The 12,645-nt window shown below is 56.8% G+C and overlaps 1 protein-coding gene across 12 annotated transcripts in view; it reads right to left on the reverse strand.

Moving 5' to 3' along the window:
- The window catches only part of Pax2 (paired box 2), a 94,959-nt gene extending 84,062 nt beyond the window's left edge, over nt 1–10,897 (reverse strand). For 5 of the 12 annotated variants that reach the window (XM_045139498.1, XM_004659444.2, XM_004659445.2 and 2 more), the window contains exons 1-2: nt 10,880–10,896; nt 331–441 (exon numbers count right to left, since the gene is read on the reverse strand). In XM_045139498.1, coding sequence (XP_044995433.1) covers nt 331–373 — 43 coding nt within the window. In that variant the 5' untranslated portion in view covers nt 374–441; nt 10,880–10,896. Of the gene's footprint in view, nt 1–330; nt 442–1,887; nt 2,010–10,879 lie in introns of those variants that run through there. The other 7 variants (XM_045139433.1, XM_045139441.1, XM_045139473.1 and 4 more) reach the window with 3 other exon arrangements.
- Nucleotides 10,898–12,645: the final 1,748 nt, after the last annotated feature.

A 12,645-nucleotide genomic window follows, 5' to 3' on the forward strand; every position in this document is an offset into this window, starting at 1 on the left:
CTAGGGAATGGGTAGCTGGAATCCGGGGTGCAGGGTTTTGAATGCCATGATGTACCGGAGCAGGTGGAAGGAGCAGAGCAGGGGGAAGGCCGGTGGTGAGCACTGGGGAAGGCACGGAGGTGGGCACAAAGATCAGCGCGGGTGACGAAAAGCCGAAGGGAGAGTGGTGGGAGGGTTAGAAACACCAGGTAAGAGTGGAGGGTAGAAGGAAAGAAGGGAACCGGAAAAGACAGTGTGGCTTCTCAGACGGGAACCTGAGCGCTGGGGGCCGGGCCACACTGGGACTAGGTAGGGTTGAAACGGGGACAAGAGCCGGGCGCCGGTACTCACGGTGCATCGCGGAGAAGGGGTCTGCTTTGCAGTGCATATCCATGGGGAGGCAGAGGAGCGGGAGCAGCGCGGCCGCCGCCGCCGTGTCGCCACGCAAACTCAACTTCAGGACTTGAGGAGAAAAGGGAGGGACGATGGGGGAGGGAGGGTGAGCGGGCGCCCGGCTGCAGCGGGGCGCACCGGGGCTGGGGGCGCCGCGCCGCGCACCCCGCCGGGACTCCTCCGGGGGTCGCCGGGGCTGGTGACGGCAGTGGCTGCAACTTGCCACTGTTGGGGCGCGCGGATGCGCAGTCAGTAAAGCAGCCCTGGGGCGACGGGCCGGGCCAGGGGGTACTGGGGGCGCATGGCTGGCGGGCCAGCTGCGGCCAGGGTTGAGGCCGGGTTGGGGGAGGAGGCTAGCTCAGCTCCCTGGGAACCCGGTCATCCGAGAGGCGTCGGTCGGAGGAGCGGGGCAGGGACGGCCCGAGGGCGCCGAGAGGGGGATCGGGGACTGCTTCAAGTGCCCGGCGAGTTGGTGAAGTTGGCAGAGAAGTAGCAATCCCCGGGATGTCCAAGCGGGCGCCTGCGGGAGGGGAGCGCGCGAGCGGGTCCCCGCCCCCCGGAAAATGCCGGAGCGCTCTGCGGCGGCCGAAGGGCCGGCAAGAGGGAGGGAGCCACCGAGCCCGGCGGCGCAGGCGACACTGAGCTGACCCCAGGTGGGTTGCGGCTGCCAGAAGGCTCGGCCGGAGACTGGAGCCTGGGCTCCCGGTGTGTGTCTCTCTAAAAGCTGCAAAGCCCCCTCCAGACCCCCTCCTCCTCCCCGCGCCGGGAGATGGATGACTTGTCAGACAAAGGCAATAGATTCCACCACTCTGTGATTCGCCAGCGCCGGAGCCCCGAGCTTCGGCGAGGAGGGCCCCGCGCCTGTCACTCCGGTGCCGGCGAGGGGAGGGTGAGGGAGGGGGAAACGGGAGGGAGCGGCGGGCGAAGGAAGAGGGTGGGGAGAGATGCGAGGCAGGGGGAGGAGGAATGGGAGCCCTGGATTAAAACTACACTGAGAAACGAAACTCGCCGATAAGATAAACGTTAGATAAGGATAAAGAGCGGCCAGTCGAATGAATATTCAGGCTACGACAGAGGGCCTGCGAGCGCGCCGCGCACCGAAGCTGGGCTTTTCAGTCCCAACTCGCCCGGCCCTGCCATCCACCGGCCAGTGCCCGCAGGAGCCCAGCTGCCCGCAACCCGGTCCGCATCCCTAGGTCCTAATCCGGCTCCACTTAGATCTGAGTTCCCTTCCATTTCTTCCTATCCTTTCTCCCTCTTTCCTTCCTTCTCTCTCTCTCCCCTCTTTCCCACTCGGTTCTTCCCTTTCGCCTTTCCCTCCTGTGCACCTTCCCAACCACAAACACCCGCTTTTCGTTCCCCCGGCCAAGTGCCCAGCAGTATGCCCCCTCCCGTCCCACGCGCAGTTGCGGACCGGGACCCTCGGCCCTCTGCGCCCCCCACCACCCCACGCCACCCGGACTGTCCAGAACGCTTGGTTTCGAATCTGTCTAGAGGCCTCTGGCCAGGACCCACCTGCCTTGGTGGGACCCCAAGGATGCTCAGAGATCTCGCCCGGGAACTTGGCTCTTGGAGCCCCGGGTAGCCGGGGAGGGAGCGGGGAAGGGAGACAGTGCGCAGCGGCTGAGGCTGGCTGGCGGCAGTGGATGCGGAAGAGCCGGGCAGGACCCGGGCTCGTTCTCCCGGCTGGGGAGAAGCAGAGGCCGCGAATGCGGCTGAGCGCGGCAGGCTGCGGGCTCTGCGGATCCCGTGCGAGCGCAGTCCGCGCAGCAGGCCGGTCTGGCCCCGCTCCGATCCGCTCCCCGCCGCCCGCCCGGCCTCCGCAGCCCTGGCCCGCACTCGTTCCCCGGCTTGCTGGGGTCCGCTCGTACGCACCAGGCAAGAGGAGCCCTTTGTCTCCTAACTGGTTAAGTACAGAATATCCGGGAGATCTTTATGAAATATTTTCCCCCGTCTCATAAATCATCTTGGCACTTCAGCTGATGTTTTAACTCTCTCCCTCCTTCTCTCCCTCTCCCCCCCCCCCTCCTTGGGTCTGCGAAAGGGCGGCTCGGCGAAGCTCGAGCTGCGCGGAGCTCTGGCGGCCCGAACTCGAGATTCTTCGGACGCTATCTGCAACCCCTGAGGCCCCTGGGAAAGGGCAGAAGATTCATGTCCCTGCTCCTTTAGTGAAAGCCTCTAAGCCTTGGTAGAAGATGGGATCCCGGGCAGCCCCCGGCTGGCTCGGTCCGACTCAGACTGACGCCTACTGGACACCTTGAACCCTGGTTTTCTGGATGCCCTTACTCCGGGGTGGGGTTCAGGCCAGGTTCAGCTGCACTGGGTTCTACGTCTCCCATTGGCGGGGTGGGGGGAGGATGTCCGCTGGGATCCCGGCATTTGTCCTCCCTCCTGGATATTCCTGAGCCCAATCCTATTAATCCAGAGTAATTTCTGGAAATTTTGAAACACCGACACCCCCCAAACAAACTCCCCATCCACTCCTCAATCCCTGCCCCCACTTCCCTTGAGTACTGGCGCAGGTTCCTTTGGGCAGGATGCTAAAGGCTCCTGGGGGTCCAGTCTCAAAGGTCAGTGTTTTCCTCTCAAGACCTGCAGATGGCGCTCCGGGGTTTGCTTTGGCCTCACAACCCCACGAACACGCATTAACTTCGTGAAGGGAACGAAAAGGGGAAACAGAGTTCTTGCTGCCTAAAGGAAAGAGCTTCCAGGCCCCGGAGCAAGAGCAAGAGGATCTCAAGTGGTACTACCTGGTAAAGTGTTGGGCATCCTTTGGGGAGGTAATTAGCCCAGAAAGAGAGGTGGGGAGCATTGAAAAGGGATCCTACGGAGAAAAGCTGAAAATTAAAGAGACCTTGCCACAGGCCTCCACATGTTGGTGATCTCATAAGTTAAGTTTGAGAAGTCTGAACTATTGGAAGAATGAAACTGAGTAGAATCCCTTGCTCCACGCATCGATTCAGGTTTTTCTAGAATTTAGTATGTTCTTGTGTTTCACATACTATGAAGTATGGGCGTGGACAATAGGTATTTTCACATAGTGGCAGAGATTGGTTTTCTCATTTTACGAAAAAAAAAAGAAGAAGAAATAAAGGACTAACAAAGCACAAAGTGTGCTCACACACCTATACACCCTCTTGGGAATAAAGGCAGGTGATACAGTTCAGTTCACAGGTAGCCCCTGAGTACCCTGGTATGTCTTTTGGCCCTGTGAACCCTCTTTCCAGTACTACACTATTCAGACACTCACCCTCTTGCCCAGCCAGTCCCTGGCAGTTTTCTCCTTAGCTCCAACGGGTCTCTGGGTCTAGAAAGTCAAAAGGCAATGAGCCCTGATGATTTGGAAACCCTGTTAGCCTCTGTTCCACCTTCTTCTTGGCCTTCAGAATGGAAGGCTGACTTCTCTGCCCACTGGTCTCTCTCTTTCTTTCTCTCTCTCCTTTCCTGTTCTTTTTCTTCTTCTATAGAGTCTAGTGGAGGGGGGAAAGGGTAGGAAAAGAAAAGAAAAAAAGAAGAGGATAGGAGAAAAGAAAAAAAGAAAGAAAACAACCCAACCCCAAACACAGGCAGGGCTCCGACCTGTCAGGGTTGGTTGCTTTCCCGGCCGCCTCTAAATGAACCTTTTCTCCCTGGTGTTTTCAAAGCGGCCCTTCCATCCCCCTCCCCAACCTAGGGGCATTTACACTTCAAACAAGGCGCCCGCCTCCCTGCGGAAATTTAAAGGCAAATAAACTTTTGGGGAGTTGCTCTGATACCCATCTCGGGATTTGCTTCATTAGCCGCCTCTGTGCATCTGATCTGCCCAATAAATCTTCCTTGTGGATCTCAGCTCCTTCGCCTTCTCCGCTCCTTCCCTGCCAGGAGAGCCTGGCGCCTAGCGGCCCCACTCTGGCTTCCTCCCTTTCGGATCAGGTAGAGTTAGGCCTACCGGGCCAAGGCTGCTCTGCGTGCGTGGAGGTTGGCCAGGGGGTTGGGGTCCATGATAAGACCTCCTGAAATACACTTAAGCATAGGTGTCCCAAGCCAAGAGCGACTTGTTTCTTCAGTTCTCAGTGAGTTTCTGGGCAGATTGAGCAGAAGTGAAATGCGCACGTACGTCCTGTCTGTCCGCACAAGCTTCTTTGGGGACCCTTTGCTAGGTTTCCGGTTTGCCGTTCTCTGGCCGAGACCTTTGTGCCCCGGCAAAAAAAAAAAAAAAAAGGGGCAGTGGCGAGGCTGCCTCCCTTTTGCCTGCGTCTAGGGCGCTGACCCCGGGCGCAGGAGCCAAGCCTCAAGAAGTTCGCGTAGGCGGCTGGGCCGCGGGGTGCCCTGCGGGTCCGCCGGGCAGCAGCCGAGCATCCCAGCTGAGCCCCTCCCCCGTGGCCTGGTCTGGCCTGCCTCCCTCCACCTCCTGGGGCGTAGCAAGGGGAGCTAGGGCCCAGGCTCTGAAGGAGGGGATTAGAAATTCCGAAATTAAGTGTATCTCCCCAGGAAATGCTCCCTACCGCGCGGACCAAATTAAATGCATTAAAGTTGTGGGGGGGGGGAGAGCTGTTTCGAATCAAGGGGCAAAAAACTAGTCCGAAGGGAAGAGAAACACAGTCGAAGGAGGGAAGAGACTAGGGTGGAGCATCTGCTCCGCAGCCGAGCTCTTTTTCTGGATTAGTCCCAATTTTTGGAAGTCACCATCACCATCACCAAAAAAGAAAATAAAAAAAGTTCTGACAATCAAACTCTGCTGGCCACACGCTGGGAGCCCACTCAGTCCTGGCGCACCCTGGAGCGCAAACCCTGGGCAGCCAGACCCCAGGCAGCCTGTGAGCGCGCCGGGCCCCCCTCTTGCCCCGCCTGACGGGTTCCCGCGGGCCCTTCCCCTCCTTCTCCCCATTCTCTCCTCTCCCCGCCCCTCCCCCTGCCTAGCCCTTTGGTCACGTTGGAGGATTTTTTTTTTTTTTTTGGAAGAGCTTCTGGTACAATATGGAGCACCATGGGCTGCAATTTCACACTCCACAGCACATTCTCCCTAAAGCTACTTTTTTTTTCATCTAAGACCCCCCTAATTTCTGCTTCCTCGTTCTCTCCCTTGCTCTCTCCCTCCCTCCCTCCCGCTCTCACTCTTCTTTTCCCGCTTTTGTTCCCAATATTTGGGCACCCCGCGTAAAACCCCGAGGGGCCTGACTGCCGGCCAGCCCCTCCCGCCTGCTCTGTTGGTCCTGCGGTGGCCAGTGCACGCGTAGGGCCTTTATCCTCCCAGGCTCCTCCTCCCTTTAACCCCGCTTCCCCTCCCCAGAAGTCCGAGCGACCTGCCCGGCCCTTCGCAGTCCCTTTGAGGAACGGTGACAATGTAAGTCACTTGGCCACCAAAGAGGCCTCTTAGTGGCACGGGTCAGCCAGGTGGCTGCCGCCTGTGGGCCTCCGGACTAAGAGGGCTGAAAAAAAAAAATCAAACCCAGAGTAATCTGGCCAGTAGGTCCACAGGGTAGGAGTGTAGGGTTATGACCCCAAGGTGGGGGGACTAGATGGGGAGAAAGAGGGGAGACCCTGGTGCTCCTTCCTGTTCTAGACCTAAACACAGCCTGCGCCCTCCCTTAACCACAAAGGTTTGCACAGCTAAAAGGGTCCACTCACCCAAAGGCCTACACTGCTGCCACTGCATGCACAGTACCTTTGCTTTCTTTAGGCCTTTGTTTTCTGGCCTATAAAATGGGGACAATCGCTGTTCCGGTCCACTCTATGGAGCTCACCAACAGACTTGTTGAGAAACATTTCTATAGAACTCGAAGGAGTAATTGTTCAGCTTTCTGAACAGTTGAACTTCCACAAAGTGGGAAAGGAAGATCTGAGCACGTAGGGCAGGGAGGGAGGTGCCGGATGCTGTTTTACATCCAACTCCTGCCCTATAGAGGTCATGGGCTTCGACCCTGCAGTCCCCACCCGTTTTCCTTCTTTTCGGGAGTCCCACCCCCTGTCTTTAGACCATACCACACCCATTCAGGTTTCTTACTCTACTCATCTCTTTTGCCACTCCTCCATTCCCACTTCCTGAAACCCCCGCCCCAGCCTTCTGTAGCTGCAGGATCAGTTAAATTCCTTACACACATACACACACGCACGCACGCACACGCACAACAACCGGGTTAATTGTGGCCTCAGGCGCAATCCCCTTTGGGCCACTCGGCCAAAACCCTTGGCAAAGACTGGAGAAGGAAATCCTGTCCTGTCCGGTTCCAAACAAAGAGAATTGGTCCTCCCAGAACCTGCAGTCAACTTGCCAAGCCAGAGTGGAGATGAGATGTGGAGACAGCCTAAGAGGAGTCAGAGGGAGGCACAGGAGGGGAAGAAAAAGGATGGGAAAGGGGTGCTGAGACCACTGAAAATACACCTGCCTCTGGAAGGCCTGAAGAGGCTGGTTTGAGCAAAACCGGTTTACACCGGGCCAGCGGCCCCTCCTTCCCCCAGAGCCAGGGAGAGAGAATCCGAGGGAAGCCGAGTGTTGGCGGGGAAGCCGAGTGTTGGCGGGGAAGTAATGATTAATTCTCTTCTCAGCTAGCGGAGCCCGCGGCCCACCGGGCAGCGGTCGGTCGAGGGAGACTGTGCTGGCGGATCCGGGGAAGTCCCCAGCGCCGCCCGCCACTGCGACAATCGGGACTGCGCAGGGAGGGAACCGCCAGCAGCAAGAGGCTGTCGAAAGGCAGCTGAGTGCTGGGGCAACTCAAAGATGCTAGGAAGCCGGGGAGAGCTAACCACCCACGGCCAATACACCGGGAAAGAAGGGGCCAGACCAAACGCGGACGAGGGCGCGGGGCTCCGCAGCGCCAAGAAATAGTTGGAGGGGGGCGGGAGCACCGGGGCTGAGTTTCCCGGGAGTTGCGAGCAGACACCAAATCTACGGTCTCGGATCCTTCCGCGGCGCGCCCGCCCGCCCTCCTGCTCCGCCGGCAGCGGTGTGGAGGTGAGCCGCGGGCTGAGCGCGCGCCCGAGCGGGGAGCGGGTAAGGCAGGGAGGCCGAGGGGCCGGGCCGCCCGGGCTGGAGAGGGGCTGCCGGAAACAAAGGACGGGGGGGGGGGGCAGGGGGCTGGGAAGGGGAGCGAGGCCTAAGGAGCCAGGTCTCTCTGGGGACCGGCTGAGGTTGGTATGTGTCTGTCTCTTAGCTCTCGTCCAGTGTAGAGCCCGGACGCACCAGGGGGTCTTGGCCGGGCGTCCTAGACACCTCCAGGTAGGGCAGGGGGTGTTGCCAGGAGTTGCTGCAGCTGTGTGTGTGTGTGTGTGTGTGTGTGTGTGTGTGTGTGTGTGTGTGTGTAGGTGATGGGTTAGGAAAAGGATGGAGAAGGGAAGGAAGGAGGGCCCTCCTCAGGGTTAGACTTCTTCAGGCAGTGACTGCAAATCTCAACCCTCCACTCTCCCGAGCCAGAGCGTTCATTCCCCGGAACTTTCTTGAAACAAAAGATCTGAACTTAATCCTTCAAGGAGCCAGGACAAGTTCTCTTCTTGGAAAATCGCGATTTGTTTTGATACTTTAAGGGTCACCTGTATCCAGGATTATTTCTTAACTTTCCTTAAAGTTCCTAGAAAAGAAAAGGTGCCAAGTAAATCTGGGCTAGTAGGAGGCTCAGGTGTCCGGCTCTCCCACTATGTCTCTGGTGAGCAGGTCTAGACCTGCTGCTAACAAATACATTGATGAAACTGACTAACGAGGGGAGGAAGGCCCTTTCAACTTCTTAATCAATTAAGGAGAGATCCTGATGTGTACTCTTGGAGGCAGAGTATCTCCTGATGAGGGTGTGTGAGAGGGTTGTAGAAGTGTACAGTGTAAGAGGGGCGGTGAAGGGTGTTCAGGCAAACAGCTGTGTTCGGGCTGAGCTGAGATAGGAGCTCAGGACCCACGTCCAGCACCCTCCCCCTCTGCCCTCAGTCTAGTCTTGCCAAGGCCTCGGTAGCCTCTTCCAGGGGGCCCGCCAATCAATCCTGCAGGTCAACACAGCAATTAATAATGGGGTGAGGAGGCCTGGCAAAAGAGGACATGAGGCGGCGGGCTGTGTCTTCCCCAGGCTCTGAGGACACCCCCCCAGGGTGGACAGTAAGAGGGAGGAGTCTCAGGGTATTAAGAAACCGGGGACTCCCTGTGAGCCCAGGAGTTCAGCCAGGCCTACTGGAATGATAGGCAGGGGATAAACCATCCCCAGGGTGTCTGAAAGTCAGTCGGGACTGGCCTGTGGAGAAAAAGGAAGTACCCTCGCATCCTTTCATAGTTCTGGTGGTATACACAGCGATAGCTTAGGGTCACAATTCACCTAGTCACTGCTTCTCTTCCCTTCCTCCTTCCCCTGGTCCTTTCCTTGTGGCTTTTTCCGCTGCTCAGAAACAAACTCAAGGAAGCGAAATAAAACCCGCCTCCTCCGCAAACCCCGCTGGAGCGGCCACAGTCCCGTTGCGTCCAGCAGGCGTCTGTCATTGTCATTTTGAATTAGCCTAACAAGGACCAAAAAGGCCATAGAGGCAGGAAGGAAGGGGGACGCTGGACCCTAGGGGAGGTGTGTCCTAGGTGTGGTGGAAAGGATGAAAGTAGGAGCGAGAGGGAGTGGGAAGAGAGAAAAGAGAGACTGTAACAAACAAGGCAGAAAATTCTGGGGCTTGGCTTGGTGGGGAACCCCTTGAAATGAATGTCCACCTCTTCTCCAACACTCCTGTACAACTATGCTCTCCTCACCATCTAGCTCCTGCTGCACCTATCTGGAGTGTGAACAGCCCCACTCCAAAAAAAAAAAAAAAAAAAAAAAAAAAAAAAAAAAAAAAAGGAGGGGAGAGGAGGGGAGGGGAGGGGAGAAGAGCCGGGTATGGTATGTGCCTTGTGCTCCCAGCCGCTATGCCAGGTGCCCCACAAGCCTACTCTGCCAGTTTCAGGCAGGAGCAGCACCCCCCCCCCAGGTGGGAATGCCCTGATCTTTTCTGAAGAGACTTGAAATGAAAACCCTGACAAGCTCCCAGGGACGCCCAAGTGCTGCGCTCAGGCTCTCCAGGCACTAGAAAGGAGGACTGTTTGTGGCTGCTGGGAGAGTTGGAACCCACCCTAAGTACCTCAGGCCTACAAGGTAGGGATATGCACATGCAGAGAGAGAAAATTGAAGTGTTAGAGTGTCTGGAGCCTGAGCAAGGGGAACTGGAAAGGAAGGCAGGACAGGAGAGGTTGGGAGATAAACGTAGTTCAGAGTGAGGGAGAAGCCCTGTGCAAGAAAGGAAGGGGAGAGAGGTTTCCAGGAAGGCTCAGCCATTAGGTCTGTCCTTGGGCTGCATATTTATACGGTCGAGGGGGTGCACAGATGGGCTCTCAATTGAATTCCATCTTCAACACCATCAGAGATTGATTTTGTACTCGCTTTTAATTTTGCCATAATTAATTAGATCATTACAACTGTTTGCTATTGATCTCCCTACTTAAACCTCTGATGCTGAGGGTCTGCCCAGAGACCTAAAAGCCCTGGAGGCCACAGCTGACACTCCTGGGGGCCTGGGTTCCCTGGTGGGGACCAGACCCTGGAGGGCAGTGGAGATTAAGTCAAGTAGCTAGAGCAAGCACAGTGTTGGGTGGAGGGCTGTGTTATCAGTTGAAAGAACTGGAACCTGAGCAGGGCCAGTGCGGAGGAGAGAAATGAGATTTGAGGAAGGTGAGGAGTGAAGAAAAAGGCCCTGAGTTAGGCCTTGACCTCTATGGAAAACTCTAGAAACCTGATCCAACCCCCTCATTCCCTACCAGTCCCAAACTAAGCTTGGATATTTGGCTTTCCAACCTTGCACTACACCAGAACACCTAATGGGCAGTCACAGCTGAGTTGGCAGGCCTGGAGGAGAGAGGGAGGAAGAAAAGAAAAGAGAAACCCTTAGCTCTTTGGGTAGACAGTTTCAGATTTTCTTTCCTGCCCAGGTTTCCTGGCGCCTGCCACTTTTTCCCTAGGCCTTCATGAACCTTTCTTGATTTTTTTTTTGGACAGAGCTCTCTCCCTACATAGGTCAAGTACATTCACACTGCTGTTCATAATCAAATCCACAAGACCCACACATTGCACACAGACTATGCACCGGTGGCTCCCACCCATTTAGCAGAGGCTTATCGCCCCCCCCCCTTCCCTGTCCATCCGAAACTAAGGCCTGTTCAGCACTCCCAACTTGGAGAAAGTTGCGCAAAATATGCCCCTGGAGTAATCATAATGATCAAGTTCCTAAACATCCAATAAAAAGAAAAAGCCAAGTTTTGCAAAGGGAGCAGTAGAAGTTGTAAAGCTCACGTTTTCTGGGTGGAAAGTTTCCTCTGGAAGATTTAAAGGACACCAGGAGGGAAGGCCCAGGAGGCCCCAGTGGGGACAGTCCACGGCGCCTCTGTCCACAGTCCCCACAACCGCCCGCTGGATACGGAGTAGGGGAGGGGATGGGTGGGAATCTGCCCTGGGTCGTAGTTCCCCACGGCCACTGGGGCACCAGCACTCCCCCCCCACCACCCCGGCCTGTGACGACGACGGGTCCTTGTCGCTCTTACCTGCGCGACTCGTGCGTTGTTCCATACTCGGCCGGCCGAGGATGCCGCCAGGGCCCGGGTCTGGCTTCCCCGCTCCTCCGCCGCCCGACAGCGCAGTCTCGCCTTGGCCGCGGCCGCCCAAAGCTCGGGGCGCAGCCACCCCAGACCGAGCGGCGCAGCTCACCCGCAGCCCCCCGCCGCCGCGGCTCTGCGCTCCGCTCGCGCCCGCGCCCAGACACCCGGCCGCGCCGCGCCCGCCGAGCCTCGGCCACCCGCGCCGGAGCCCCGGGCTGTGCGGCCCGCGCACACGCGCGCACACGCACCAAGACCCCTAGCTAGCCGCTGGCAAACCGACACCCTCGCCGCCCCTGCCCGAGGCACCCACAGACTGAATCCCGGGTCCAGACGCCGGCACACCCTCTCACCCCACCCCCCTCTCCTTCACTGTCACAAGCTCCCTTTCAATCTGACACGCAGAGGCTTCCGCCCTCTCGCGTGTTCCCTAACTTTGCGAGGTTCCCCTTCCCCGCAACTCGCCCCTGTCCGCCTGGCAGACAGGCTTTGGGGTTTCAGGCTCAGCTGCCAAGACATCCAACTTTTGCAGACCACATTGTCGTTCCCAGAGGTCCCCTATCTCCAGTGTGTTCTTTGTGGAGCTGTTCCCCCAAGCTCCTTACACACTCTCTTGGTCTGGGGTTTTCTTCCCTAAAAACTCAAAAAGGAAAAGTCCTGACGTTGTTGCCCATGAAGAAATGGAGAAGGGCTCAAGTCGCCATATTCACCCATCCCACCGCTTGAACACACTACCCTACTGCAGCATTCCGACCCCCCACCCCCACCCCAAGTCACTTGGGCCTCTGCACTCACTCCCTTGTGATCACGCTAGTGCTTCATCCCCCTTCAGAGGCTCATTTTACCTCATCCCACAACATGCATTCCCAATCCGGAATTTTCATCTCACACCTTGGTCATAAATTCTCCCTCAACCCTTTCCTACCCTAGTATTTTTATTTTTATTTGTTTTACTTTTTAATGTTTGAAGCAAGGTCGCATTCTAGCCCAGGTTGACCTGAACTCACACTGTAGCCCAGGCTGGCCTTACATTCCTCCTACCTCAACAGTGATGAAGGGGGGGGGGGTGCGCACGCGTGCGCACGTCGCCATGCCTGGCTTCCCACTTTTCTTCTACGGGCCTGGTTGGACTTCTACTTCTTACGTATGTGCACACACACCCCTCATGAGCACTCGTGTTCCAATGCCATTCCAATAGTCCATTTTCTTATTTTGCTTTATTCTGCCACCCATTTAACCTGGGCTCCCCCTCTAGTGTAGTCTTGATCCAGAAAAGCGACAGAGTGCAGGTGGAGGCCTAAAGCTGACCTGCCCCCTCTCACCCCGCGACAGGCTCTAAAGCAAGGATTATGGTTCAAGTCCATAGGTCCCCTTTCTCTTGTGAACTTGAAATTGACTAATAGGACCCCCACCCACTTCCACTGAACTTGCTCTGGAAGGACTGCAGTTAAGAATAGGAAAGAGGAGGTGCCCCAGGATCCACAGCAAACCTACATCTTCCCACAGAAATATGACTTTACAGCAAAGCATCACCTAACCAACTTTTTCTTTGTATTTTCTATTACTGTTTTCCTCCTCTTCCTCCTGCTCCTCTTTCTCTTCCTCCTATCCCTCTTCTTCTACTTCTACTTCCCCTCCTCTTCCAGGAAGGCTAAATCCTAATGGTCATATGCAGAGCCTGCATGATAATCAAGCCCTCTACCACTTAGTTACAT

The sequence above is a fragment of the Jaculus jaculus genome, chromosome 1 (genome assembly GCF_020740685.1).
Source record: "Jaculus jaculus isolate mJacJac1 chromosome 1, mJacJac1.mat.Y.cur, whole genome shotgun sequence".
Lineage (NCBI taxonomy): Eukaryota > Metazoa > Chordata > Mammalia > Rodentia > Dipodidae > Jaculus > Jaculus jaculus.